This window comes from Brachionichthys hirsutus, chromosome 20 (genome assembly GCF_040956055.1).
Source record: "Brachionichthys hirsutus isolate HB-005 chromosome 20, CSIRO-AGI_Bhir_v1, whole genome shotgun sequence".
In the NCBI taxonomy this organism is placed as follows: domain Eukaryota; kingdom Metazoa; phylum Chordata; class Actinopteri; order Lophiiformes; family Brachionichthyidae; genus Brachionichthys; species Brachionichthys hirsutus.
The window spans coordinates 1,576,476-1,602,422 of NC_090916.1; the positions used below are offsets into that span (position 1 = coordinate 1,576,476).

A 25,947-nucleotide genomic window follows, 5' to 3' on the forward strand; every position below is an offset into this window, starting at 1 on the left:
TGAAAAAAAATACGAAGAAAAAGCTGCAACCATGAAGAGGCTAATGCGTGCTAATTTCTCATTACCACACAAACCGTGAGCCGCAGCTTCTTTTCCGGCTCAGAACTATGACGCCATCTGGAGTCAAAAGTGCAGCATTTCATCAATACAGATCATGAGCCCCCCCCCCCCCCCCCCCCCCCCCCGATTGTCCCGAGAAGTTTCCTTTCAGAAAGCAGGTTCATTCATGAGTCCTCCTCATTGTAGAAAAAGATATAGTAAAAGAGAGCACTGACGACCAGCAGAGCGACTGACAGCAGCATGTTCCTCCGATTCTCTCCTCTGAGTGACTCCAGGTCCTTATCTGGGAAAGGAGAAGCCAAAGACATGAGATAGACATTACATTGCATTACAGACAGATTCTTTTGGAGAAATAAAACCTAGAATGAAGTGTTGGTTACTAATGATCTATAAAAGCCCCCCCCCAGGAGCATGCTCGTCGGCCTAAACATCTGTCTAGATTTTTAATGCCGTTTCTGCAGCCTTTTCATTAGTAGGATTTGAAGAATAAATGATATTCTTATATTATATTATATTCTCTATAACCCCAGTGATTCGCACGTCATTAATAAACAAACGTACCTAACTTTTGTATCCTCTCATTCATGATGGACATTTCATCTTCTAGTTCCTGTCTGTGGAAGGAGACAGAGGGACACGCTGCAGAATTCAATCGCTTAATAAAAAAACGGAGACATTCCTTTCTTTCTTAACGGCAGATGTATGACACGTTTGTTTGTTTTTGTCCATCAGTGCGTCCTTGGATTCGTGCTCACCGTTCCTGCTCAGACAGGTTCTCTCTTCTGTTCCTATAATCTGCTTGCTCCAGGTGATTTTTCCATCTCACTCGTCGTTCCTCCAAGCGATCAATCTGCAATATTTTCAGGCCAAATGTGACAGGATGAAACCGACCTTCACGCAGAGTGTTTGACATAAACTACTTTGATGCAGCAGCAGGCTCCATGCATTTAGCTACATTAGCATCCAGGTGGCTAGCTCACTAAGCTAAGCTTCTTACCTCGGTGGCGACACTGACTTTCTCTCGCTTCTTGTCTTTTATTTTAGCCATTTGGTGACAGAACTCAGCCGCAGGCTGACTGAGGTGAATGAATTGTGTCAAACCGGAAGTAGTTCTCTACTTCGTAAATGTAACTTCTTCCTTTTGGCAAATCGCGCGTCAGAGGCTTTGCTGCCCCCTACTGGTGGCGAGGCGGCATTACGTCCAAGTGACACAACTCGGATTGGCAATCGCACCTTGAAGAACGGAATCGTCCCGCGTTTGGACGCAGGCCTACGTCAGTGACGTAGAACTGCTTTTTCTGACGCAGTGATGAAATGACATTTTGTGTTTGGCGTCATCTTCACTTATTATTACTACCTCAATTAAAATACAGTGATACAATATCTTATTATCTCAAGGTTTATGTAAAAGATAATTTGTTTACAGAGTAAAGAGGAGCAGATACTTGAACTGGAGACAGAGAATGTTATTCTTCATTTAAAGCCGCAGAAATTCTATTCTATTCTATTCTAGGGTGTCTTTTTGTGTGCATGTGTTATATGGAGGCCCTTTAGTTTGCCCGCATGTCGTCACCAGATCAGATGAAGTTAATCAACGGGGGCCTGATGAATGAAGATGGATCACGACCACTGTTCCCTCTAATTTTTCATGCGTCTGCGCAAACACACAAACTCCCTGAGCAGTCCCTTGGACAACTTTTAGCAACATTATAATAATACATTTTATTTCTGGAGGTGCGTTTGGCCCTTCTGTAGGTGCGTTTGGCCCTTCTGTAGGTGCGTTTGGCCCTTCTCGGCCGTGTCGGCCACCGTATAGTACAAACAGAGGCTCGGGCATCTTGTTTAGGAGACGTCCTTCACGTCTCTTTACCATGGTAGCGTTGCTGCGCTTGTGCTCGCTAATATATATTTCATGTTGATGACTAAATTGTAATAAATGAGAGAAAATGGGAAGAAACACATATTGCTCTTTTTTATTTTCTTCAGTGAGTTAAAAGGCATCACAGCTCATTCATTCTGTTACTGTGGTACCACAGCTGGGTTCTGTTGGAACCCATAACAGAATCAACTGCCTTCCCCTCCGGCTGGCGTACAGGATTAGCTGGTCCTGAATCAGTTATGTGCAATGTGCTGAAATTATGGAATCCCAAATTGACCTCAAAGCTGACGAGACTGTGCGATGCAGAAGTCGTCCTGAAACCTAAAACGCTCACAGATATAGATAGAGCATGAATTAGGAAATTATGATTTCTAATTTGAACTCTTGACATTAAAAAAAATCAGTTTAACCCTTTCAAGCCCACGCCATGACGTTAATCATCAGAACGCTCAAATATTTTTGGAAAATAAGGTCTGACTGTCTGCCCACCTTCACGTTTACACACACATGCACACACACACAGACACACACACACACACACAAACAGGAAGAACCAAGCTCAGCTGAGTAGCAACCCCAGGATGTTTAGGGCTGAAACATAACGTTAGATTTTTATTCATTCAGGCAAACTGTTACAGCCAACAGTTACATAAGTTACATGTTATACAGTATTGAGCTCGTCTTTTCTTCTTTAAACCAGGGCGTCTGTCCTTCTGTCCCCCCCCCAAACATAGAAACAGCAAATCCATACAAGCGCAGGCAAGTAAGTAGTAACAGCACGATACATTCATCAACTCAACGATACGTTTTGTACGAACAATAAGGCGAGTAGAAGAAAGGACGAACGGAAATGGATGGCAGACATTTTCTCTGAAATGAGCCAGAACAAGGCAGAATGACGTGAATCCTTCTCCTTCCGGCCTGAGAAGAGAAGGAAGCAGCAGCGTCGCACAAAGTGTGTCACAAAGTGTTTCCCTCAGACTCGCAGATGCTGCGGCTGAACCAAAGGCTGCTTGTTGGCGGGCAGTGAAGAGGGGTCAGACGGGAAACCGGCCTTCACTGGCGGTTAGAAGGTCGAGCAGAGCTCAAAGTCCCCCTCCCTGAATATGCGTGAGGGCCAATATGGTCGCTCGCCGTGTACATTTCCAATGGCGAGGAACGCAAGGAAAGACGGGGCGCTCAAAAGACTTAAATCTCAAGTGGCTCGAGTTCTCTTTGACATCACCTGTCGACGTGAAAGAACAGAGCGTCACAGAACCTGGACAGAGAAGGGAAGCTCCAGGGTTGCAGTGGATGGATATGCAACACAGGTAGCCTCAAACAAAGATGGCGTGTGTTTCCTTTTATTCACTTTCAACCATACAGCAATCATCAGTCATTCCAGATAATAATAATAATAATAATAATAATAAAAAAGACAACCCAACTGTTCACACTGAGGGACTGTTCAGTGGCCCGGTAAAGCTGCAAACGTGCCATGAATAAAGGGAAAATAAAAGACGGTGTTCCTTCAATTCCATCTTCAGCCACCAGATGGCAGAATGGTGCTAGAGAACTAAGGATAAATGCAGCATGCCTTCATTTTTTATTGTATTTTTATTATTATTTATTTTCCTTTTCTGTTTTCTTTTTTTTCACATCGACGTACGGCTGAGAAACAAAAACAAGTGGTTTGTCGAAAATTCTATTTTCATGTAGAGCAAGAGTCAACAGGAAGGAAACAAAGTAATGTTGTCGTGCAGAAAGGAACGGCTGCAAGGATTTGTTTCTGAGACACCAAGGGACACGCGACGATGGCGGGAGGACCCCCCCCCCCCCTGGAGAAAAACTGCGAAGCGACCGTTATGTCGTGATGAAAAATAAAAGTAACAGAGAAAAAGTGCGCGGCAACACGATCTCACTTTTTTCCCAGAGTACAAACGACTCTTTGATGGCGAGGCGTGGTGGTGACGGGTACACCCCCACTCGCTTCCGCCATTGCTGCTTTTTCTCTCCCATCGCTGCGATCATCATCACTCCATCCAGTCTCCTTCCTCGAACTCCGACTCGTCCTCCGAGTCGGAATACTCCACGGCGATGCGGCGAGACAGGATGGTGGCCACGTCGTTGCCGACGCGCTCGTGCTTGGCCTCCTGCTCCCGCTGCTCCTCCACCTTCCGCAGCTGAATGCCTAAAGTGAGAAGAAACAGCAACAGGCGGGATTGGACCTCGGCTCGTCTTGTCTAGGGGGTGCTAACTAGCCCTGCCTGACCCTTCGCTGCTGGAAGGGAGCGCTTGCCTCACCTTTCCTGATTGCTTCCAGCAGAACGCTGCGTGCATCGCTGATGGGAGGCAGGCTGGCTGGATGGTGCCTCTTGGCCCCCACGTCCAGGAAGCCGTGGGGCGGCGGCGAGGCCATGGCTCCTACTGAAGGGAATGCCGGAATGGGTGGCGGACCTGACAGACGGGGCGAGGAGGTCCGTGCCCCAGTGAGCGGCAGAGGCGGGGGTGGTGGGGGAGGTGGCAGAATAGTGCCATCCGACTGGGTCCCCGAACCCATGGGCTGGCTCCTGTCCAAGAGCTGATGGAAACGGGCCGGGGAGGAGGAGTGGAGGGGAGGCGCCACGGGCGGAGGCGCAGGGTGGAGCACGCCTGGGGCAATCTGGAGAGGAGCGGGGGCCGGAGGGATGACTGGGAGCTGTTGCTGGAGTGGTAGAGGAGGGATGGGAGGAGGAGGCGTACCCCTGTGACCTGTGGAAGGTAAAGGGGGAGGCGGAGGGGGAAGAGGAGGCGGTGGAGGAGGAGTGTTGGAGTTGAGGCCCGCTGTCCGGGCAGGAGACTGGGGTCTGCTGTCCGAAAAACCCGAACTGGAGCTGGAAGGGAGAGAGAATGAAAACGAGGTCACGATGGACGATTACGAGACGAGGTAAAGGTTTAACATAAAAACAAGCGTCTCGTTCTTTCTGTTTATGATGTGAGAAGTCTGAGTAGATCAACGCGTGACGACGGTCGCATCTTCCCTTCGGTATTTAGTCGGCTTGCAAAATATTATCCGGAGGCGTTTGCAACCAAATCGTGGCGCTAGCATTAGCTCGATAAGATCAGTGACGGCTGAGCGGGAGAAGATTCTCAGTTCCACCTACCGGAAAAGCAATCGTCTTTATTATAGACGTGAGAAATGAGTCACAATTTGGATCTGTAACTGTCACCTTTGCAAAGAACACGTGTACTTTGTGTGAAACCTCTGATAAGAACACTGATAAAAAAAAATCACATTAAAACACCTTAAAACACCTTAAAACACCTCCACCTTTATTTCTACAAAACCTGCATCTCTCAATCCATTTTTTTTTTTTCTTCCTTCTGCTGAGCACTGCCGGAGAAATATTCCTTGCTCTCTAAAATAAAATAAATGCTCTACAAGAAGTAATGAAATGCCCAAAGGGTTAACCCTTTAAAGCCTAAACCATCACGTAGTCGTCAGTCTATTCTCTTCTTTTTGGGAAATGAGTTCTTAATGGAACCTTCTGACACATTTGTCCCCAAAAATAACAAAAACCAAAACACAAAAGTGCTCGAATTTATTTATATAACTTTTGTTAAATCCGGGAAAAAAAAGTCATGGAAAATACAGATGCATTTGTCGGCTTGAATCTATCAGCTTTTTTTGGGAACAAAAATATCAAACTTCTGAAGTAGAAGTCTCAAAATAGGTATCTCAAGATACGCTTGTCTTTAAAGGGTTAAAAGAGAAAACAAAACAAAAACAAATGAGAAGAATAGAGAAGGGATGAGCGCTGCTTCTGAATCAGGCACAAGTAGAGACAGCTATTAAAGACGCCCCTCACTCCAGAATCCAAAATCAACATCTTTCCTAAAAAAGAATAATCCAAAAAGGAACACAGCATGTTCGAGTTGTCTTCCTGTCCCACCTGATGACAGAGGGCGGCTTGATCTCTCCCAGCGGGTGCATGAGGGGCGGAGGTGGCGGAGGGTCATTGGGCCGCGAATACATTCTGTCCCCCGTGCGGTTCAGTAGCTCGTTCATCTGGCTGTAGGGCAGCGCCGCCAGCGAGAAGGGCCCGTCCAAATGCTCCATGTACAACGGTGCCCTGAGCAGAGACACGCTTTCAGTCTGACGTTCCCTCTTTCCACAAGTAAACTTTACAACAATCCTAAAACTCTGGAATGAACCTGTTGTCGTGGTTCGTCGCCGAGCCGTTCGCTTCGCCGTGGTTGTCGTCGGCGACGTCCTGGGCAAGCTCGGCGCCCAGCGCCAGTTTCTGCCACTCCTTCTTACGATCGTGAGGCGCCCGCGGTACCTTCTCCAGCTCTTGTGGGCGGTCTATCGCCTTCAGCTTTATTGGGGGGGTGGGGGGGGGGGGGGGGTCAAAAGAGAGACAACTTAAATCAGTACTTTATACATGTTCACGCGCACTCACAATTAGATGCAGGCGGTTTGGATCTACCTAACCTTTACCACCACTCCTCCCTCCTCGCTGTCTTAAATTAAAGGATGAGGAGGGAGGAAGAATAATTAAGCGTCTCTGAAAACCGTCGGAAACAGAGAGTGCTCACCAGGACCAATTCAAAATGTCAAGCATTTGTTTTAATCTCGGGCCGAGGAACGTGAGAAAGCGCCATCTTTAAAATGGTTCTGACAAACATTCACACACACACACACACACACATGCACGCACACACACACGCTGTAGCAGACATCAGACAGAAGGCTTGGAAATAATGGCTGCATTTTTACATACCTGCCCCGGAAGGTCTAAGTATCTATAGACCTGATCGTACATGCGGGGGTCCTGCAACTGGAAGAGCAAAAACAAAAAGCACCAGGGGTGAGGGGTTCATTAAATCAACATGGCACAGGATTGAGCACAACAACCCCCCCCCCCCCCCCCCCAACACACAGTCAACAAGGACAGAAACAGGGGGGGGGTGGGGGTGGGGGACAAAGGGGGAGAGGGAAAAGTGCTGTTAAACAGAAAATGACAATGCCAAAAGCTCGGGGGACGTCACAATGCAGGTCGGGTGCAGCGGCGCACGTGGTCCACACACACACACACACACACACACACACACACACACACGCACACACACGCGCACACACCTACACACATACACACACACACCTGCAGAGCTTCAGAGCAAACAGAAAGAAGAAGAGCGGGTAGAAAGAGAGAGAGATCACTGGGATGTGAGGACACATGGCGTGTTTCTACGCACACACAGACACACACTCATCCAGGTTAAAAGCACAACAACACAATTATTGTTGCATTTATCGCAATTCTGTTCAGTTTTCTAAAGTGCGCCGGACTTTCGTCAATCAGACAAAGTAGGAGGGGAAATCCCTCCCTCTCCCATGTTTGTTTTGGCTTGGAGTACACGCTGTACTTCATCTACCCGTAGCGTTACTATGTACATTTGGTCCTGCGTTTACTCCTATGAGCTTTCGCAGTGCATACGAACCAAACCAGGCTTCTCTTGCAAGAGAAACGAGACCCACATTTTCAGGCGGACCAGAGTTCGCTTGTTTGATCCGCACCAGAGTCCGGGTGAGCTTTCACACCTGCCCAACCGAAGCGGACCATCCGAGGAAACAAACTCTGGCTCGTTTAAAGGGAACCAAACAGCGCTGGTGTGAAGGCGACTCTAGAGAGACTTTTTAAGAGCCCGTAGCACAAGGCTAGAGATTCTCTATTCACTTCATCGGAGTGTACTTTCAGTATTCATCTCCTGCATTACAACATCCTGGCTTCCATAAACCTGCATTGCTATCTAGGATGACTATTTATTTATTATTTTTTCCTTCATTTTCATTCGTCACTTATTTAAATCTGATCTCAGGGAAGGAGCCAGATGCGAACAGCAGATGCTCGGCTTTACTGCCATTCAGTAAGTCTGACATACTGCAATATTAGGAATGTCAAAAAAAAAAAAACAAGAATCTAGATTTGCAGCGACTTCTACTTCCTGGAGGGAAAGCTGGAGCCTAAAAACTCGAGACGGAATGACCGGCTTCAGTGAGGAGAGAGAGTTCGGGAGGGAGCTGGAACATTTACTCTCACGGAACGAAATCCGTTGGCAGCCAATTGACGCTCGCACCACGCCGGCTGACAGGTGGCGCGTCCCGGCAGGTCCTGACACCCCAGCTTGCCGGGTCGATCACCGCCGATTTAGATATTTCTGTCTGCGCGCATCTGTCGCTGTCTGTCGGTTTGTGGGTGTGTAAATGGTAAAACTGTCTCCATTAAAACAAAACAAAAAATAGAGATACTGAGAACTGAATAAAAGACTGAGTATCACAACCAGCACGCACGTACACAGGTACACACTTTGCATAAACACCATGACGATGAAGAATAACCACAAATGGTGAAGTCTGAATCCATGAATGACTTATATACTAAATGGAAACTATTTCAGCACACACACACACACACACACACACATACACGGACATCATTTGTTATTGCCCCGATCCTCTTTGAGACCATTTATCCACTCTGATGGTTACACAATGCAACACATATGTGTGTGTGTGTTATTCCTCTGCGCTCCCCAGCGTGGTGAAGAGGTAAGTAGCTTTGCAGGCTGAGCCCACCCGGGGCTTTTAATTAGAATAAAATCAGTGGCTTGAGTTCGGCTACAAGCGGCCACAGAAACCAAACGGGGGGGCCGTCTGCTGCTACGAATGAGCATTCATCTTAACAAGAAAAAAATAAAATAAAATCCACGTATGCTTATTAGCCTATTGCGGAGGGCAATGAGCACTAAGTCAGACTGCATATAAACATCCTTCCTTTGATTCCCTCGCCATCCTCCTCCCAATAATCCATCTGTCCTCTCTGCTGCATTCCCACATCATCGAACGCAACATAGCCAACAAATGTAATCTTCATTCGCCCGAACCCTCAGCAGAAAATCGCTCCCACTACGCTGCACCTGCTTCCCACGCTGGAAAATGCAAGCTGGTGGTGATGCGAGCTCCTGATGCCGAGGGTGGGAAACCCCTCTATTTGCACTGAGAAGCATTGGGGAGTTCGATGTGTCACAGCTCTGCATTTGATATGAGATATGTTTCCTATGGATGTGCAGCAGCACACATAACATTCTAGGATTAGATTACATGTGTGTCCAGCACGTCTTAGGGCGGTTACGCAAGTGTGTGTGTGTGTGTGGGTGTGTGATTGTTGTGGGGGTGGGGGTGGGGGGGTAAGGGAACAGCAGATACCCCCATTAATCAGATATAATGATCACACAAGGGGGCTTAGAGGAAGAAGAGTTGATTATCATCTGAGTGGTGGCTAATTAATGAATTTGGCTTCATGGTATGAAGCCAAACCTGAGAATCTATCGGTGAATCAGAGAGTATGTGTGTGTGTGTGTGTGTGTGTGTGTAGTTGATGATAGCCTTGCTGCTCATCATCACATTACTCTAATCAAATACTCAGTCTGCACGCCGCGCTGCACGCCGCGCTCGTGACTGTTCAGACATACCTTCTGTTTCCGCCTCTCCTTCCTCTTGTCCTCTGTGTCCTGCAGCATCTTCTCTCTCCACAGGTCAAAGAAATAGGACGGATTAGTGTAGAACTTCAGACCCTCCTTCCCATCATCCCTGCAGGGGGGAAAAGTTAGGCATGAAGGAGAATGATATTTACATTTAAAATGGTTTGAAGGAGAATGATATTTACATTTAAAATGGCTTGCAACATTTGTTAATGTCAAAGCTTTTCTATGAAAGCGGAGCTGAAATGTTGCTGTGGATTAAAACCTCTGTTGTTGTTTTTTTACCATCAAACCGTTGCTTTAGTCATTTCAGTCACAAGATCTTGTGGATCTGCAGAGACTGTCTGCCTGCATGTTTTAAAATGCCCCGTCTGTTGCTGTGTTTGGGCTGTGGCGTGCATCCTCAAGCCATTAACAGTGGCTATAAAAAAAAGGACCACAGGTTATGACAATGTCTTTTTTTAAATCTCACTCTTCTGCTCTTGGTCTGTTATAAAGCGCTGGGAAGAGACGGGATGGAGGCAGCAACAGACCAGAAGAAACACATGAGCCGCATTCTGCAGCATCCCTTCGTTTTTATTTTATTTAACCTTTATGTAACCAGGTAAGTCAATGGAGAATTAATATTTTTTTTAATAACGACCTGGATCTAATTTGTATGTTTTTATTTCCTCATTTCCTCTCGAGCGTACTCAACCGTCGCTATTGGTCTCATCTCTGCAGATTGTACTCTAATGAAAATAACTGTTTGTTGTGGGATGAGTTTTCGGCAGATATTTTCCCCTTCTTCTAAGACCTTTTGCAGGATGACCGCTGACCTGTTGTTAGATAAATCTGCGAATGTGTTTATCATTAATTCACCAATGAGTAGCAGTAGTTATGTCATGGTTCTTTTAAGGCCATTTATCCTTCATAATCTTACTCAAGATATTCATAAAGTATGTGACAATTGTAGATCTGTTAATATGCTGACTAGACTGAAGAAGTGAACACTTTGTGTTGTCTGGAAGTGCTATCTACTCAAGGTTGGAGTCTTCATGTCTGGGTGATTTACGCACGTACACATTCTTATCTGCTAATAAAACCAGCTGGAGTGGAGCTGTTTCTCGGAGAATCGAGGACGAGGCTAGCAGAGAGCAGCTCCATTCTCCCTTGCTGAAAGAAAGAATACTAGTCTCGTTTCTTACCGCAAGTAAATTAAGTTATTGGGTTGAATCTTTGGGGCTTGGTTCTGATTTTCTCTCTTTTACAGTGTCACAAACCTGACATTAATTGGCGTTGTCGGCAGGATCTCATACACCCGTCTGCAGTGGGCTGGCTTGGAAGAATTGATTAGAGGGTGCACACTCTAATTCACTAAGACCCTTTTCCGGGGCCAATCCTTCGCGTGCCAGTCCCTGGGGATCGGGTTGACGGGATCCGAACCAGAGCAGACCAGCCTGAAGGTAAGACACCCTTTTTCTTGTTCCTCGGGAAAGCGGGTAGGGCTTAGCTAGCCCTAACGTAGAGGTTTCCGCGAGAAGGCGGGTAGGGATTAGCCCTAACGTGGAGGCTCCAGAAGGACGCAGTCAGTGGGAGACCTCATAGCGGATGGAGATGTTTCTCATCGCGCTGAAGACGAGCGAATAGGGGTAGCAGCGGTCCTATTGCGCAGTACCTGATCAAGTGATCAATACAGTCTTGTTTAAAAGGAAGCTAGTAGGGTTCCGGTACGATCCTATTGAGCAGTGCATACAAACGACGTCATTAAATTTAGAGGCCATATTAATAATTAAATGCGGATGTAAAGGCCTGGAATAAATTAAAGCATACAAAGTTGGTGTTGCTAAATAAAAATAAAGTACAGATCTGCTTGTTGTTGTTAAAGTCTAGACTTAAAACCCTGTATGTACGTGTCTGTGAATAAATGTTTCATGTGGATGAACGGAATGAGTCAAAGTTGTAACAGTAAAACAGCCTGAGTCCTCATGGGATCACTGCACGGCTGGACGGTCTGGAACCTCACGGTGTCAACGCAAGACCGTCACTGGGGAAGACTTTGTGAACTCATTCATGAAGGTTAGTGGTGACCAGACTGGAGGGTCTAAAACGATATGCAACTCTGTGTTAGGACGCCGAGCGAGAAGCCGGAGCAAACAAAGGTTTGCTCTAGAAGATTGCATCTCGGGAGTTGCACTTCGCCCCATTAGGGGGATTCTCTCTGAGTTACGTCACGTGTGGAATTCTATATAGCAGGAAAGGTATTTAAGATAGAATAAGTAAACGCTGAAGAATAAATAACCTTTCTACTAAACCACAATTAGAAAAGAGGAATTTACCCATCGGCACCTCCACTCGGGAGGGGCATAAATAAAAAAGTAGCGCCGCACCGTTGTTGTCCGCCCACATAACCAAAGTCAAACCCAGACTAAATGCAAGAGAGAGAGGTGTTTAGACAAAGAGCTAACTACAGTAAAATAGGACAAACAAAGCCAAAGTCTGATGAAGTTATTGATGACTTCAGAGCAGGACTAGAACAGTGCCCTTTATGATGTTAATAATGAATGAGCTCCATCTCAAAAACAAAACCTTTAACACAGAAATCAGCCACTGGCTGACGAAGCATTCTGTCACCTTGCTAAACTTAACTCTGTCTGAATTTATTACATGGGGAAAACATGAAGAGAGTCTAATGATATGTTTTTGATGGTAAAGAGGAAGTGTTTTAGCGAGACAGAGAGGTCGGGGTGCCAGAGGAGGGGGTGGAAGGAAAGTGTGAGATAGGACACTGGGCGCATTACTGCAGGGCGCCAAGTAAAGAAAAACACACGATTCAGCATGTCTAGGTAGGAAAGAACAAGTAGATAATCATGGAGTGAAGGACAGATAGGGAAAATAAATCTAATTTTTTTTTTAAAAAAAAGGTACATACACTACCAGGTCATTGATAGCAATGACATCAACTAGGACATTCACTTCTGCCTAAATCTGTCTACATATGGGCAGCAATATTGAGCCGTGGGCGTTGCCACGGCTCAAGAGGAGGGATAGTGGCACAGATGTCTTTGTGCCTTTAATCATTATAATAAAAAAAAAAAAAAAAAATTGTATTCTGTTGGAAGCCATTACTCCTGTGAGTGTTATGAGTGCTATTCTTCTACTGTTTGCTTCCTTCGCTCCACAAACTGCTCCACTGTACTGGAGTTTGGCCCCCGCGGGTCACTCTGTTCCAGCCACTGAGGGTTGGGTGCCTCCTCCCACCGTCCACGACCAGAAGACATCAATCACCATCACCATCAGACCAGAGTTCATCGTCCACCTCAGGGTGCACTCCACTGAGGGTCCAACGCCCCCCCCACCAGGCCACACTGCTCACTCGAGCATGATATGTGGGGCTAACAGACTGACCGATTGAATGCACCACGTCAAACATGCTAAGAAGAAGAAAAAGACTTTCCTCCAAAGAGCATGCAACGCTCGATGTTTCAAGGCAGCGTGCCTCCCGAGAGGACGTCCCGTGGGAGACATCGTCACGAATGAGAAAGAGAACATGCTCTCATCCTGTGGAGGAACGATGACCAGGCGGATGCTTCAATTGTGAACAGAGGGGACGCTGGATGAGGGGGTGACCGGAACCACTGAGGGACAGAGGCCAGATAAGGGGTGATCAACAGCGGTGTCGTGGAGGGGGTGGGGGTCCCTCCTTCTCTGTGGCTGGCTCGGATTGACTGACTGACGGATCGCCCTCCGGTTCACGTGAGATGCAAACACAAACACACACACAGCTCAACTGATGTTTAAACTTAATGATGCAAAGAGATATGAGCTCAAACAGCAGCAATACACGTTAAAACACAAAGCTTATGAACAGCATCCTGTTGTTCTGTTATTGATGAATGGGATTCATGTTTTATGTGTAATTGATTCTGATGCTGTGACACACAAACCTCTATCTAGGCCTGTTAAAGGGACACAGACTATTGAGGATACATGTTTTAGAGTATCACAGAGTTTTTGATTTCTTCTTTATGTTCTGATAATTTTTGCTTGGTCAAGATTTCATGAAGCCTTCTTTGAAATTACTCTTCTTTTGTGATTCCAATGGCGTTGCCATTCCGCGCACGCGCCATGATGTACATGTATAACTGCACAACAATGGGGATTTTTTAATGGACTCGATGAAACAGCAGGTTTCATCAACTCATGATGTGGTGACATCACATTTATTGCATTCTACAGCTTATGTTCCTGAGCAGAGATGAAGCCTTTGAATCTGCATTCCTTAAAGAGACTCTATTATGACCATAGATTGTTTTTAATTGTGTATGCCTGACTCCTCAGCAACCTGTATTTGTCAAAACTTTCTTCACTGGCAAGAAATCTGGATTTGGGGGCCCACGCTGGGCGCCCTTGAGGACGATTGGTCCGCCCCTGACGAGTGAATGGCGTCTCCCATTCTGAAGGATCTCAAAGCACCGTCTTTGTTTGATGTTTATTATTTCCTGGTTGTTCATCCTTTCTCAATTTCACAGCCGCATTAATTGGTTACTTTTACTTTTGCACAGAGAAGAGATTCAGTTGACTCATGGGTTGGACCATGTGTCAAAGGGGAGGAGATGTTGCTATTCTCAGTCTCATTGGTTCCAAAAAACAAAAAATATATATATACAAAAATATGATTTTGATGTGTTTAATTTTGATTGCATGACATAATGTTGGACGGACGCGTCCAATGACTTTTCCAATGACTTTTCAATTGACTTTTCCATTAACGTGCTCGTCTACCTCAGAGACGTTGTCGGCATCTGATGATGGACTTGGTGGAACGCTCACCTTGCTTTCGAATTTGGTGGAAGCACAAAGAAACAAAGTGCTTCAGCGATGGAGGAGATGACTTTCTCTGACAATGGTTCGACAATGATTCATGTGTTGCTAACAAAATACTTTCAGAACTCAGTGACAGACTCAAGTTGGAAATGAAGACACACTGCAGTTACCAGACGCATTCTGGTGGCGCTGCAGAATGAAACAACCCCACACTCTGAAAGCCAGATGAACGAAGTTATGTTGGAATTATCCTGGATTAAATGTTTACCTTCTAACCCTAACCCACAGCATAATCTGTCGTCAACAAGTGAGGTGTTGGTTGGACGACCTCCAGACACTGGACTGGTTCCTATGGCCAAGCACACTGTGTGATGATGCACTGACCCAATACTGCATGATAAATCTGACGCAGGTACTGAGAGACCAAAGAGAGAGGACGTGTCGTCTTGCCAGCAGCAGCAGCAGCAGCAGCAGCAGCAGATGCACCTGCCCGAACATCAGACCCAGAGACTTTGTGCGGGTAAAGAACACCCGACGAGTCCTGGGAACACCAACGGTGGTAGGATTCCTTCAGAGTTCAGCTGATGACCCACACGGCTGAAAAGGTCGCCGAAGGAGCAACTGGGATGCACGCCACCCACTGCAGGTGCTACCACAACTAACAACAGTGTCCGGTGCAACGTGTGAGTAACCCTCGCACTCAAAAGATCACACCTCCGATCCCGAGCGACACTGCGCAGATGCAGAACCTCACTGGATGACAAGTAACATTGTTAGCAAACATTTTTAGCTGCTCCAGCAGTGCGTGCTAGTAACCACCTGCTGTAGGCCATAGATGAACGCCACCATAGTCTAATAGAAGAACCTGTCAGTCGACTCCTCAACACACACTCCTGACCGAAGAAGCTGTGCCAGAAGAAAAGGGTGATTGGTGAATGAAAACGCATCACTCCACCGTGCACCAATTTCAGACTGTCGTTGCCCCTCGGGGTCCCTTTGCTGGTGATTTCAGCTTTTGTAGTGTGACAGAACAAGCTAAAGCAGTCTCACCTACCGTACTGGGCAATATAAACTGTGATTTAAATAAACTTGAGGTTCTATGCTTTCACACACACTGAGGAAGTCTGGCTGCAGGCCATGACTGTTTTGATTTCCAATCGGACAATGTAACATGCTAATAAGTGATTTTGACATGGGTAAAGGTCAATTATTCAAATTATCATGGGTGCTTATGTTTTCCCTTGCATTAAAAAATCACTGCCTATTGTTTGCAAGTTGCTATTGCAGGTACGGATCTCACGGAACCTGATCCGTCACGTATAGATACATGAGAATGAGAATGCCATTTGAAGTCGAGTTGACATCACATGATGTTATGTTTATGTGTTCATTAATGATAAAAAGGGGGGAATTGTTAGATAAATCTGCGAATGTGTTTATCATTAATTCACCAATGAGTAGCAGTAGTTATGTCATGGTTCTTTTAAGGCCATTTATCCTTCATAATCTTACTCAAGATATTCATAAAGTATGTGACAATTGTAGATCTGTTAATATGCTGACTAGACTGAAGAAGTGAACACTTTGTGTTGTCTGGAAGTGCTATCTACTCAAGGTTGGAGTCTTCATGTCTGGGTGATTTACGCACGTACACATTCTTATCTGCTAATAAAACCAGCTGGAGTGGAGCTGTTTCTCGGAGAATCGAGGACGAGGCTAGCAGAGAGCAGCTCCATTCTCCCTTGCTGAAAGAAAGAATACTAGTCTCGTTTCTTACCGCAAGTAAATTAAGTTATTGGGTTGAATCTTTGGGGCTTGGTTCTGATTTTCTCTCTTTTACAGTGTCACAAACCTGACACCTGTTAAAAAAAAAATAGTCTGCAGACGATTCAAGAAAATGGCAAGGACAATTACCCAGACGTCATGGTGACATCCAAAACCTGACATTAAAAAAAGGACATAAATATACACAATCCTTAATCCGTATGAAGAAGTTCCTTATATTTCTGTGTGTGTGTAACACTGGGATAAAAAAAAAAAAGAAATAAAACCGCAGAATGAGCTCTTTACCTTTTACATCTCTGGATGTCAGGAGAAATGAAACTGAGTGGCATCACAAACCATTCTGAAAAATGCACTCTAATATAATAACCTCATTTAAGTCAGCTACTTGGGACCACAGGTTCTGCATGCACAAGAAGCAGTAACTGAAAACCGTTTTATAGACTCAAACATAGAATGTAACTGAAACGAACAACTGCCTTTTCTTGACTCCTTCTGTCCCTAAAAGAAATACCTCATCCATCCATTCATGCATGTGTGGCTGTCTTCACCAGTGTCAGACACGGTCAGGAAACAATTAGAGAGATGACACTGAGCGAGCACAAAACACAGACACGTGAAGAGGAGACGCTTCAATAGGGGGAGAGTGGAAAGTTTACTGATATTCACCAGAACAAAGGGAGGAAAAAAGAATAGAACAATGAGATAAGGTAGGAGGGGGGAAGAGGAGAAAAGCTAGCGTGTGTGTGTGTGCGTGCGCTAGGGAGAATGGGACCGTGCATTACTATGCAAGTGTGAGTATTTAAGGGTGTGTGTATGTGTGTGTGAGAGAGAGAGAGAAACGCAGCTGTGCCGAGGGTGGATGTGAGAAATAACACCCGACAAAGGTAAGGAGAGGAGAGGAGAGGACCTGTCTTTCAGTCGTCTAAGCCGTATCACCTGCACCTGTCTCATCCAGTCCATGTGAATGTCTATACTCGGAATAAACGGAACAGGCTCTAACCAGTTTGGCCAGGGTGACAGTATTACACGGGGATGTGTCATGAACGTTTCATGTGTCATGCCTGCAGGAGGAAAAAACAAGGAGCTGGGACAGCGTGGAATGGCAGCATGGAGAAAAGGGTGAGAAATAGAAAAAGGGGTGGAGTTGGGGGGAGCAGGACAGTAAAAGCTTCTCATGGATCCTCCCTCTATTGTCCCACTCAAACTGATGACCCCAGACGGATGCCGGTCCATAACGTTACACTAGGCCATGGTGCACCAGCAAGTGTCTCAATGCGTGGGGAAAACAGGCTGCAGAAATCTGAAAGTGCTTTTCTGTTATCTCTGTGCATCGTTGTGAGCAATAAAGACAGAGAGGCAAGGAAACGCAGAACGCAAAGGAAGCATCCCAAATGAGTGGCCATTTTAAATACTTCCGTGAGAATGCGCTAAGGTGCATCAAGCTTGTCTTCAGTAAAGCACACATGAACACAACGTTCACCATCCTGGCTGAAGAGAGTGGAAACTGACAGACGCACATAGATAGAGTGAATGTACCATATTATTGTGTGTTGGGCTTTTGTATCTGTGTCCTATTGTGTATTTTTGGATTGCTGTATTCCTCCTCTGCACACAAATTTACCCGAGGGTACCAATAAAGAAACCCTGACCTTGACCTTGACCTTAATGTGTTCAGCGTCAGTACTGGGCTGTAATAATAATAAAAAAAGCTTCCAGTTTAAGTTAGCATTCGGTTTTTGTTAAAGCATGGAACAATGGCTCTGCTGTCCTTTCATCATTTTGCCTGTAGAACAAACTTTAATAAAGGTGGCGCAGCGGTCTGGACTCAGACCTGTAGGGCGTGAGGATGTTGAGGGGGGGAGGCTGTTCACATGTCTGGAAGGTCTCCTGCAGTGGGACGGGCAGTGAGGTGCGGTCAAACAGCTGCTGGTCCTGAATGGTGGAACTCCTGAAAGCCTTCCTCATGGTGATGTCCTGAAGAGACACTGAAGAAGAGGAGGAATGAGAGGGAGATTGTTTCAATTGGAACAGGTGCAACACGCATCACACGACATACAGGACACGTATGTCTGAAAGCTGCAGACTAAGTGGACAACCGCGGTCGCACGCTTTTGCATGGTGCTCTTTGGACTTTTTCTGAACTCTCTGTCTTCCAAGGTTTGACATAAGCACAATAATTAGTGTTTGGCTCTCATTATCATCATCAAGACCGATACTGTCATCACCAAACAAACAGTCAGAATCAACATTACAGACTGCCAAACCCAACAAACAAACAAACAATAATCCTTTTAGGGGTAAAACTACAATGTTGCCATATTCACGTCCCTCTAAGACACAGATCTCAAACTCGCAACCCGCAGAATGATTATTTGTGGCCCGCAGGACAATATGAAAGTTTAAGGTTAATGCGGCCTGCGAGTTTTATATGATTATATTCAATGAATGAATGTCTCAAGAATATCTTTTGAGTTTTCGATTGTTAAAAACGCTAAAAAGAGGGTAATATTTAAACATTTCTCAAAGCCACTTTTTCAGACAATTGGAAAAGTAAGATATGCCTGTTGTTGGCTGAGACGTTAAGCCACATTCATCTTTCTTTTTTTGTGGAAGACCTGATGTGGCCCGACCTCACCCAGACTTTGCCTCCTGCAGCCCCCCAGGTAATTTGAGGCTAAAGCCAACTGTCAGAAAGGGACTAGGGGAATAATTGCCCTTGGTTCACACGGAGACAGCTGACACATTCAGAGGGCAAAAGAAACATCGGGATAAAAATCAAAGCTGGAGAGAAACAGCTTTCAGCTGTGAGGTAGAGAAACCACAACCAGAAATACCGAGTGTTGCAACCACATCTGAATTATACATGAAGAAGACGACAAATGAATCCACTTTGCTGCAGCATCAGGGAAGGTCGACAAAGTCATGAGGCAAAGGGGGAAAAATAATATAGCTCATTGTCATGAGCCTTTGGGTGGCTGCACAATTGTAGAAATATTTTTTCTACCATGAATATTGGGATGTAAAGAAAAAAAGAAAAATCCATGGGATTTCACCAGATACATGAAATTTATCCCGTCCTATTTCCATCACAGCACATTCAGACCCGTTGTCTTGTGGTGACACTTAAATGTGATCCTGAAACTGGCATGTATAGGTACGGAGTGGAACAGGTGAAGAAGCATTTTGTTGGGGGGAAGGGGGAGCTATTAAATTCATCTTTAAAGTCTTTATAAAGGGACTTGTGTTGGATAATGATGATGAATATATTTATTAGATAGAATGTTAGAGTAAAAGTACAGTCAGACAGTAGCATGTATTACAGTACAAATACAGTCAAACATCCTGTCTAAGAGGAGCATTTCAAAAAAGCCCTTGTGGTCTTGTTTCCGTTGAAAGTCCTTAGTACATAAATCATCGACATTTAACAATACCAATAAAACTAATATTAAATTACTCAATTGATGCAAAATAACAATAAATTAAAAAGACACACAATATGTACAACGTAGGTGGACAAAAAAAAGGGGGGGGGTTGATCCGGAGAGAGTCGTGATGACTATCTCCGTTTCTGTCCAATGCATTATTTGTATAAAATCTCCAATCTCCAATTTCTAACAATGTTAAAATGTGTATATACGTTTAATCTACGTGGTCGTCATGGAAAATCAGACTCAGACAGCAAACAATTGATAATGTGTTTGATAGATGATGTCTGATTTTGGCCTTAGTTGACATTGTATGTCCTGAATTCTGACTGCTGCACGTTTGCACATTGCAGTGTTGTTGCTGAAATCATATGTTGTGCAGCTCTCAGGAAAACAGAGGCCAAGAAAGGACAGACTAATCAAATGTCTTTGCAGCCATATAACTGGGCAATGACCTCCGCAGACCTTTGCTGTCAGTCACCTGTCAGGCACCGAAGTATCATTATTAACGCACACTTGTCAGTAAGTCAAGGTTTGGTAACACTGGGAGAAAGAAGGGAAGCCAGGGAATGCAAGAGGGAGATAATAAATCTACCCAGACACAACAGAGCCATAGAAACGGGGGACAGACTAAGACAAAGTGACGAGGCACTAAATGTCAGAAAGAGAGGACAACATTGAGAAGAAAAACAAGACATGAAATGGAGAACTGAGGGAGGAAGAGAATAAAAAGAACATGGAAAATGTAAATAAAGAGGAAACGGTGGTGTATAAATGAAATCAATGCATACAAGCCAACTTCATCCATCAGCAACACACGGCATGACTGGTATGAGAAAAACACTCGGGCAGGATGAGGTACTCCTGAAGGGACCTGCAGTAACCTGAGATGTGCAGGAGGGGGGGGGTTAACTTTGGAGACCACATGAGGGAGAAATTCCTACACAAACACATAGTGCAGGGGTCAGCAACCTAAGACACGCGTGTCATGGCTGGCACGCAGAGAATATCAAGAGGCACGTTGCATTTTATTACATTTAAACACCCCTCAAAAAATGGAGCACACTAAATCTGTGGTGACCCCTCACGGGACAAGCCGAAAGTACAGCAGTAGTAGTAGTAACTGTTTAATACATAGTGTAAAATAAAAATAAATCATTACGTTGTGAGTGCGCTAATATGAAATATCTGACGGTCTTTGGTCAAAACAGCAAACCGATGCTGCAGGACGGCGTCCCTCTCTTCTGTCTCTAACAGATGCTGCAGGACGGCGTCCCTCTCTTCTGTCTCTAACAGATGCTGCAGGACGGCGTCCCTCTCTTCTGTCTCTAACAGATGCTGCAGGACAGCGTCCCTCTTTTCTGTCTCTAACAGATGCTGCAGGACAGCGTCCCTCATTTCTGTCTCAAACAGATGCTGCAGGACAGCGTCCCTCTTTTCTGTCTCTAACAGATGCTGCAGGACAGCGTCCCTCTTTTCTGTCTCAAACAGATGCTGCAGGACAGCGTCCCTCTTTTCTGTCTCAAACAGATGCTGCAGGACAGCGTCCCTCTCTTCTGTCTCAAACAGCTCCGCCAGCAGAAAATCCTCTGAAAATGAAACTAAGTTCATTGCGTGCACACGCGCAGCTGTATGCACGCAATGAATGTAGATGCATGTGCACACACATCTTGTGCACGTTCTAACAATGTGACGTCACATTAACAGCAGCAAAAGAGGTGTGTGTCGGAACGCATTTAATGCAGAGCGGGTTGGCTATGAAGCAAGTAACAAGGAGCCCTGTGAGGGGCCACTGCACTAATCAGTGTGGGCAGAAACACAACACAAGCTGGATCCGCCAAACACACACACACACACACACACACACACGGATACCTTTAATGTGACACTCTACATTATAATTACTTAATGTCACCTATTCAGCTTAACTACTAATTACACCTATTTAGTAAAAACATTTATGTAATGAGAGAAATGTGGGTGCAGGCATTCGGGAGTGACTGAGTTAATGTGGGTGTGTGCGCGCACGCATGTGCATGCACGTGCACGTGTAGGCGACTGGTGGTTCTGTAATCTTTCTCACAGACAGAGAGCATCTGGCTAACAAACTTCAACCAAAGGTAGCACTTGGCGCACACACACACACACACACACACACACAGATTCTCACAGTATCCGGGTATTCCGTCGCAGATCTACATCTCAACTGAAGATAAGGAGAGAAAGAAAATGCAATCGATCGCCTCAGAGATATGTTGTATGTTTAAATGTATGGGAATGTTGTACTTCGGTATATCTTGTCATGTTTTCTGGCACGCTATTCTATTTCTATTTTTTTTATGAGGACTGAAATTCAAGGCATCTCTTCAAGGTGCCCCCATGTTACACCATAGGCCGTGCTGTTAAACACTCACTACACACATCTATGCATTTTTCTTTTAAGCTAGACTCAATCCAGTAGCTGCTTTATTTAGCAGCCATCATCCAGAGTCGACACTGCATCAATGACTCATTTAAATAAAAAATATTTAAAAACAACAAAGAATGGCAGAAAAAAAAAACAGAAGAGAAGTGCAACCGACAAAGAGCAGCAGACAGTCGCCGATAACCAGAGGCAGCATAAAACACTGAGTGTCATCATCGTGCCGCAGGGTCGGCATATAATGAGCAGCCTCTGTCTGCTCGGCCTTTAGTTACTCTCAGTTTACTTCACAGCTGCAATCTTTGTGTTCTTGTTTGTGGAATAAAAACCAGACACTGCCGCTCCAGTTCTCCACCGCTGTTTGCTCGCCGGGTGGCGGTGGCTCAGTGGGTTGGGCCTTGGGCTGGGAAGCGGAGACGTCCACCGATTCGAGTCCCAGCCCGGACTAAATGTGGAGTGTGGGCTGGTGGCATACCTCCCGAGCACTGCCGAGGTGCCCTTGAGCAAGCCCCCCCCCCCCCCCCCCCCAAAACTGCTCCGGGTGCGCAGATCATGGCTGTGCCTTCAACCTATTCCCTCTCTGCATGCCAGGGCCCCTGCATGTGTGTGTGTTTGTTGTTGGTCACGATGGTGGAAATTAAAACCATTTTTCGATTCATTCAAATACAAAACCAGAATCGTTTCAACAATTCAAACTGACGATAGACTTGAATATCTTAGTAATTATCAAAAAATGACCCAGTGATAAATAATAATGACTATTATCATTCCAATATCAAATATAAACCATAATTTAACTCTCAATCAGAAAATAATTTCAAGATATTATAACTTGCCGTCCACGTGGAAGCAAACTGGGAGGAGTCCAAGCTGTTTGTCACCAGCTTTTATTTGATATTTAGGCTTTGACAGACTTCTAAAGCCGGGGGGGGGGGGTTGTGAACTGTATCTTGTGTGTGTGGCTCTCCTTGGCTCTATCTGACCCCCCCCCCCCATCATCCTATCTGTTATCCCTCTTCAGTCCAGATTCATGGCACCATGCCTGCCTACGCTCCCCCCCCCCTCTCAGTCATTTGCTGTGCTGAAGCCGGCCACAGACCCACACAGGCAATTACGTGGTAAGTCATATGATTGTGCTGCAAGCATGCAATTTAAAGCGTCCACGGCAGGGTGTGTTTCACAGTGTGAGGCGAAGGAAGAAAAATAAATAAATCAAACGTGGGGGTGTGGATTAATGGATGGCATTTATGAGAAGCAAATCCCGCCCACATCTGTCCATGTCTCCGTCATATTTACTTGCTTTCTCTTCTTTAATTTTTGTTGAGCGAAGTAATGCTCCTTTGCTTTTTTTATTTTATTTTATTTTATTTTTTTGTCATTTCACTGTTAAAAATAAAAGAGAAAGAGTGGGGGGCGGGTTTTCTTCTTCTTATGTGCAAGACAGGTTCATTTAGTCACAGATGAGTGTGGAGGAGTTGAACAGAAATCTCTCTAACCTGCAGAGGAGTCCGCTTCAACCTGGCCCAGAAAATCCTGCAGCAGAATCCTTTTACACTCCACTGCATTTGCTGCAGTGCCCTGTATTATACACCCATCCCTCTATCCTTCCATCTTTCTTACTCCTCTGCGCCCCCCACCCACCACCCCCACCTCCACCAACACACTTACACTGAGCTGATCCTTATCCACTGACTCAATGCTTCAGGCTACAGGGGGAAATGCAGGGTTATTTATGCAGGGCCATAAAACCGAGGACCACGTGCGCAAAAATGCTGCATGCTCACCGAATGGACCCGCATTCTGTGCCGAGAAACGGGAAAGCCGCGTAGCATTAAACCAAAATGGCACAAAGATCAGATGTGTTGCTGCTGCTAGTTCTCCCTTTGCATAAAACATTAATATCTCCCTTCAGGGTGTGAGAGGCTGGCGAGTAAGAGAACAATCTGTGTTTGAGTTTTGCCCTTCAGCTGAAGAAGGATGTGCCCTCATTTACCGCCCTGTACAACAGACATCCATGATTTGAACATATACACAATTATTTAGTAAGAATGGCTACAGAATGTGTGGATAGGGTGGGGGAGGAAGAAGAGTAAAAGGACGCCTGAAGGAGGAGGAAGAGGAGAGCAAAGAGGACAGAAGTTTGCAGGGCAATCCAGGGGGGGTGGGAGGGTGCAAGAAAAGAGGGTAGCACAAAATTGATGATATGGGTGAACCCTTGTGCGTAACCACAATAGTGCAAAAACCCAGAAAAAAACGTCACTGCCGAAAATGGAATCGATGCTTGAATTCGCAGAAAAGCCAAAATCAGTGAACTCAGCTCACGGAGCATTTTATAGTCTCAGTGTCAGCGACAAGGAAGCCGCTGGAGCCGTAAACACACTTCTGGCTCATAGGAAATCAATACGGTGCCCAGGAGCTTGGTATTACGCCGCGGCCATTCTCTGCCTTTCCACTTTTACAGTGTCCTCCGGCTCAGCTACCCCGTCAGACCGCCTCCACTCTGTCAGGAGAACCCGACTTACCTGACCGTCGGGCCGATTAGCGCATTCCTTTCTATTATTGCTCGACTCGGATAAAGATCCAATTTCTACTGCAGAGAAGAGGCCTTTACCGGGTAAACAAGTAGCGAATGTTTCTCATACCTGCCGGGATTTGTATTATTGGGTTGTGAAAAATGACGGCGTCACCGAGACGCCTGTTCCTTTAATAACTTTAAGACTGGAGGGGGGCTCCATCACACACACACACACGGGCAGAAGTACAATTGGGTACAATGATCAGAGGTAGAAGAAGTTAAAGAAAGTGTAAAGTTGAGGCTTTGTGTGTGTGTGAGGCTGCGGTACTGACGTTCCTCCTCTTTGGGGTCCAGCTGTGTGACGCTGATGGAGAGGCGGTCCACTCGCTCCTGCAGGGAGTTCACCCTGAAGGAGAAGGTGTGGGCCTCATTGAACAGGTCTCCAAACAGGTCTTCTGCATATTTACCTGCACACACACACACACACACAAATGTCAACTTAGATTCATGTTATCCAAGTATTCCCAGAAGTGATGAGTTTAATTAGATTTCTGTTTGTGACAGAATTTCAATAAAAATTTGACAAAACGATGCTAATTGGGGCGGAGTTTGCATGTTTGGATTTCCTCCAGTTTCCTCCCACCTCCAAAAACATGCAATTTAGGCTTATTGATTACTCCAATTCTTTGAAGAAAAACTGACCAAAGGCCTCCAACGGTGGTGTGAAAGATTCATATCCAGATTCACCGAGATCATTTCGATAACGTGCATTGCTTATTTACTTTGCATTCAAATTCTGCTTGATGACATATAACTGGCAAAACATTTTTTTTTTTTTACCAGAGCAGCATCTTTCCTATTTGCAGGTGAGGAGTGTTGACGAAATGACATTTCAGATAGCGGAGACAAATGAATGCACTAAATGATGTCTGTCTGTCTGTCTGTCTGTGCTACTGACTCAGGCTGCTGAGCTGGCGGATGACGTTGGCCAGGGAGATGTTGGTCACGCACTCCAGCTCATTCTTGATGTTTCTTGGCAGCACCGTGTGGCACAGGTGCCTGGGCTCAATGGTGCGCTTCACCAGCGGCATCCTCACGCTGCAACACCGCTACCTGCAAGAGCGGATGGAGGGGGGGGGGGGGGGGGGGGGGTGAAAGAAGGAAAGACATTTCATTATTAGGGCGACACTTACATTTCCAGGCCTGCTGTGAAGCTGAATCCGGTATATCGGGCAGAAGTGGGAGGCCGTCTCGCAATCGCAACGCAAGAAATGATCTCGAGAGAGAGCAACTGAGAGGAAAACAGTCGTGTCAGAGAACACGATAACAGAACACGACGTGATGCGAAGGGTAGAAATGGGATGGAGGGAAGCCGTCGGAAGCACAGTTCAGCAGATCAGAAGACAAGGCAACAGATCAGCAAGGAGCTGGTGAAAACAAAGCCACAAGGAATAAAGAGCTCACAAGCACCCAGGCCAGAACTACTATTTTTCAGCATTTGGTCTCATTCAATAAATCTTGAACAAAGTTTGTGTTTTTAACAAAAATCTTC

The 25,947-nt window shown here is 45.6% G+C and overlaps 2 protein-coding genes across 2 annotated transcripts; both read right to left on the reverse strand.

The window, feature by feature from the left end:
- Nucleotides 1-224: 224 nt before the first annotated feature.
- ccdc167 (coiled-coil domain containing 167) lies at nt 225-1,108 on the reverse strand. The gene is made up of 4 exons (XM_068754018.1): nt 1,058-1,108; nt 816-910; nt 622-674; nt 225-343 (listed from the first exon to the last, which is right to left on the reverse strand). The coding sequence occupies exons 1-4, from the start codon at nt 1,106-1,108 to the stop codon at nt 225-227; spliced, it is 318 nt and encodes a 105-aa protein (XP_068610119.1).
- A 2,843-nt stretch (nt 1,109-3,951) lies between these two features.
- On the reverse strand, nt 3,952-25,486 carry wasf1 (WASP family member 1). The gene is made up of 9 exons (XM_068753546.1): nt 25,354-25,486; nt 24,728-24,862; nt 17,865-18,018; nt 9,434-9,551; nt 6,682-6,738; nt 6,113-6,276; nt 5,851-6,030; nt 4,223-4,791; nt 3,952-4,109 (listed from the first exon to the last, which is right to left on the reverse strand). The coding sequence occupies exons 1-9, from the start codon at nt 25,484-25,486 to the stop codon at nt 3,952-3,954; spliced, it is 1,668 nt and encodes a 555-aa protein (XP_068609647.1).
- Nucleotides 25,487-25,947: the final 461 nt, after the last annotated feature.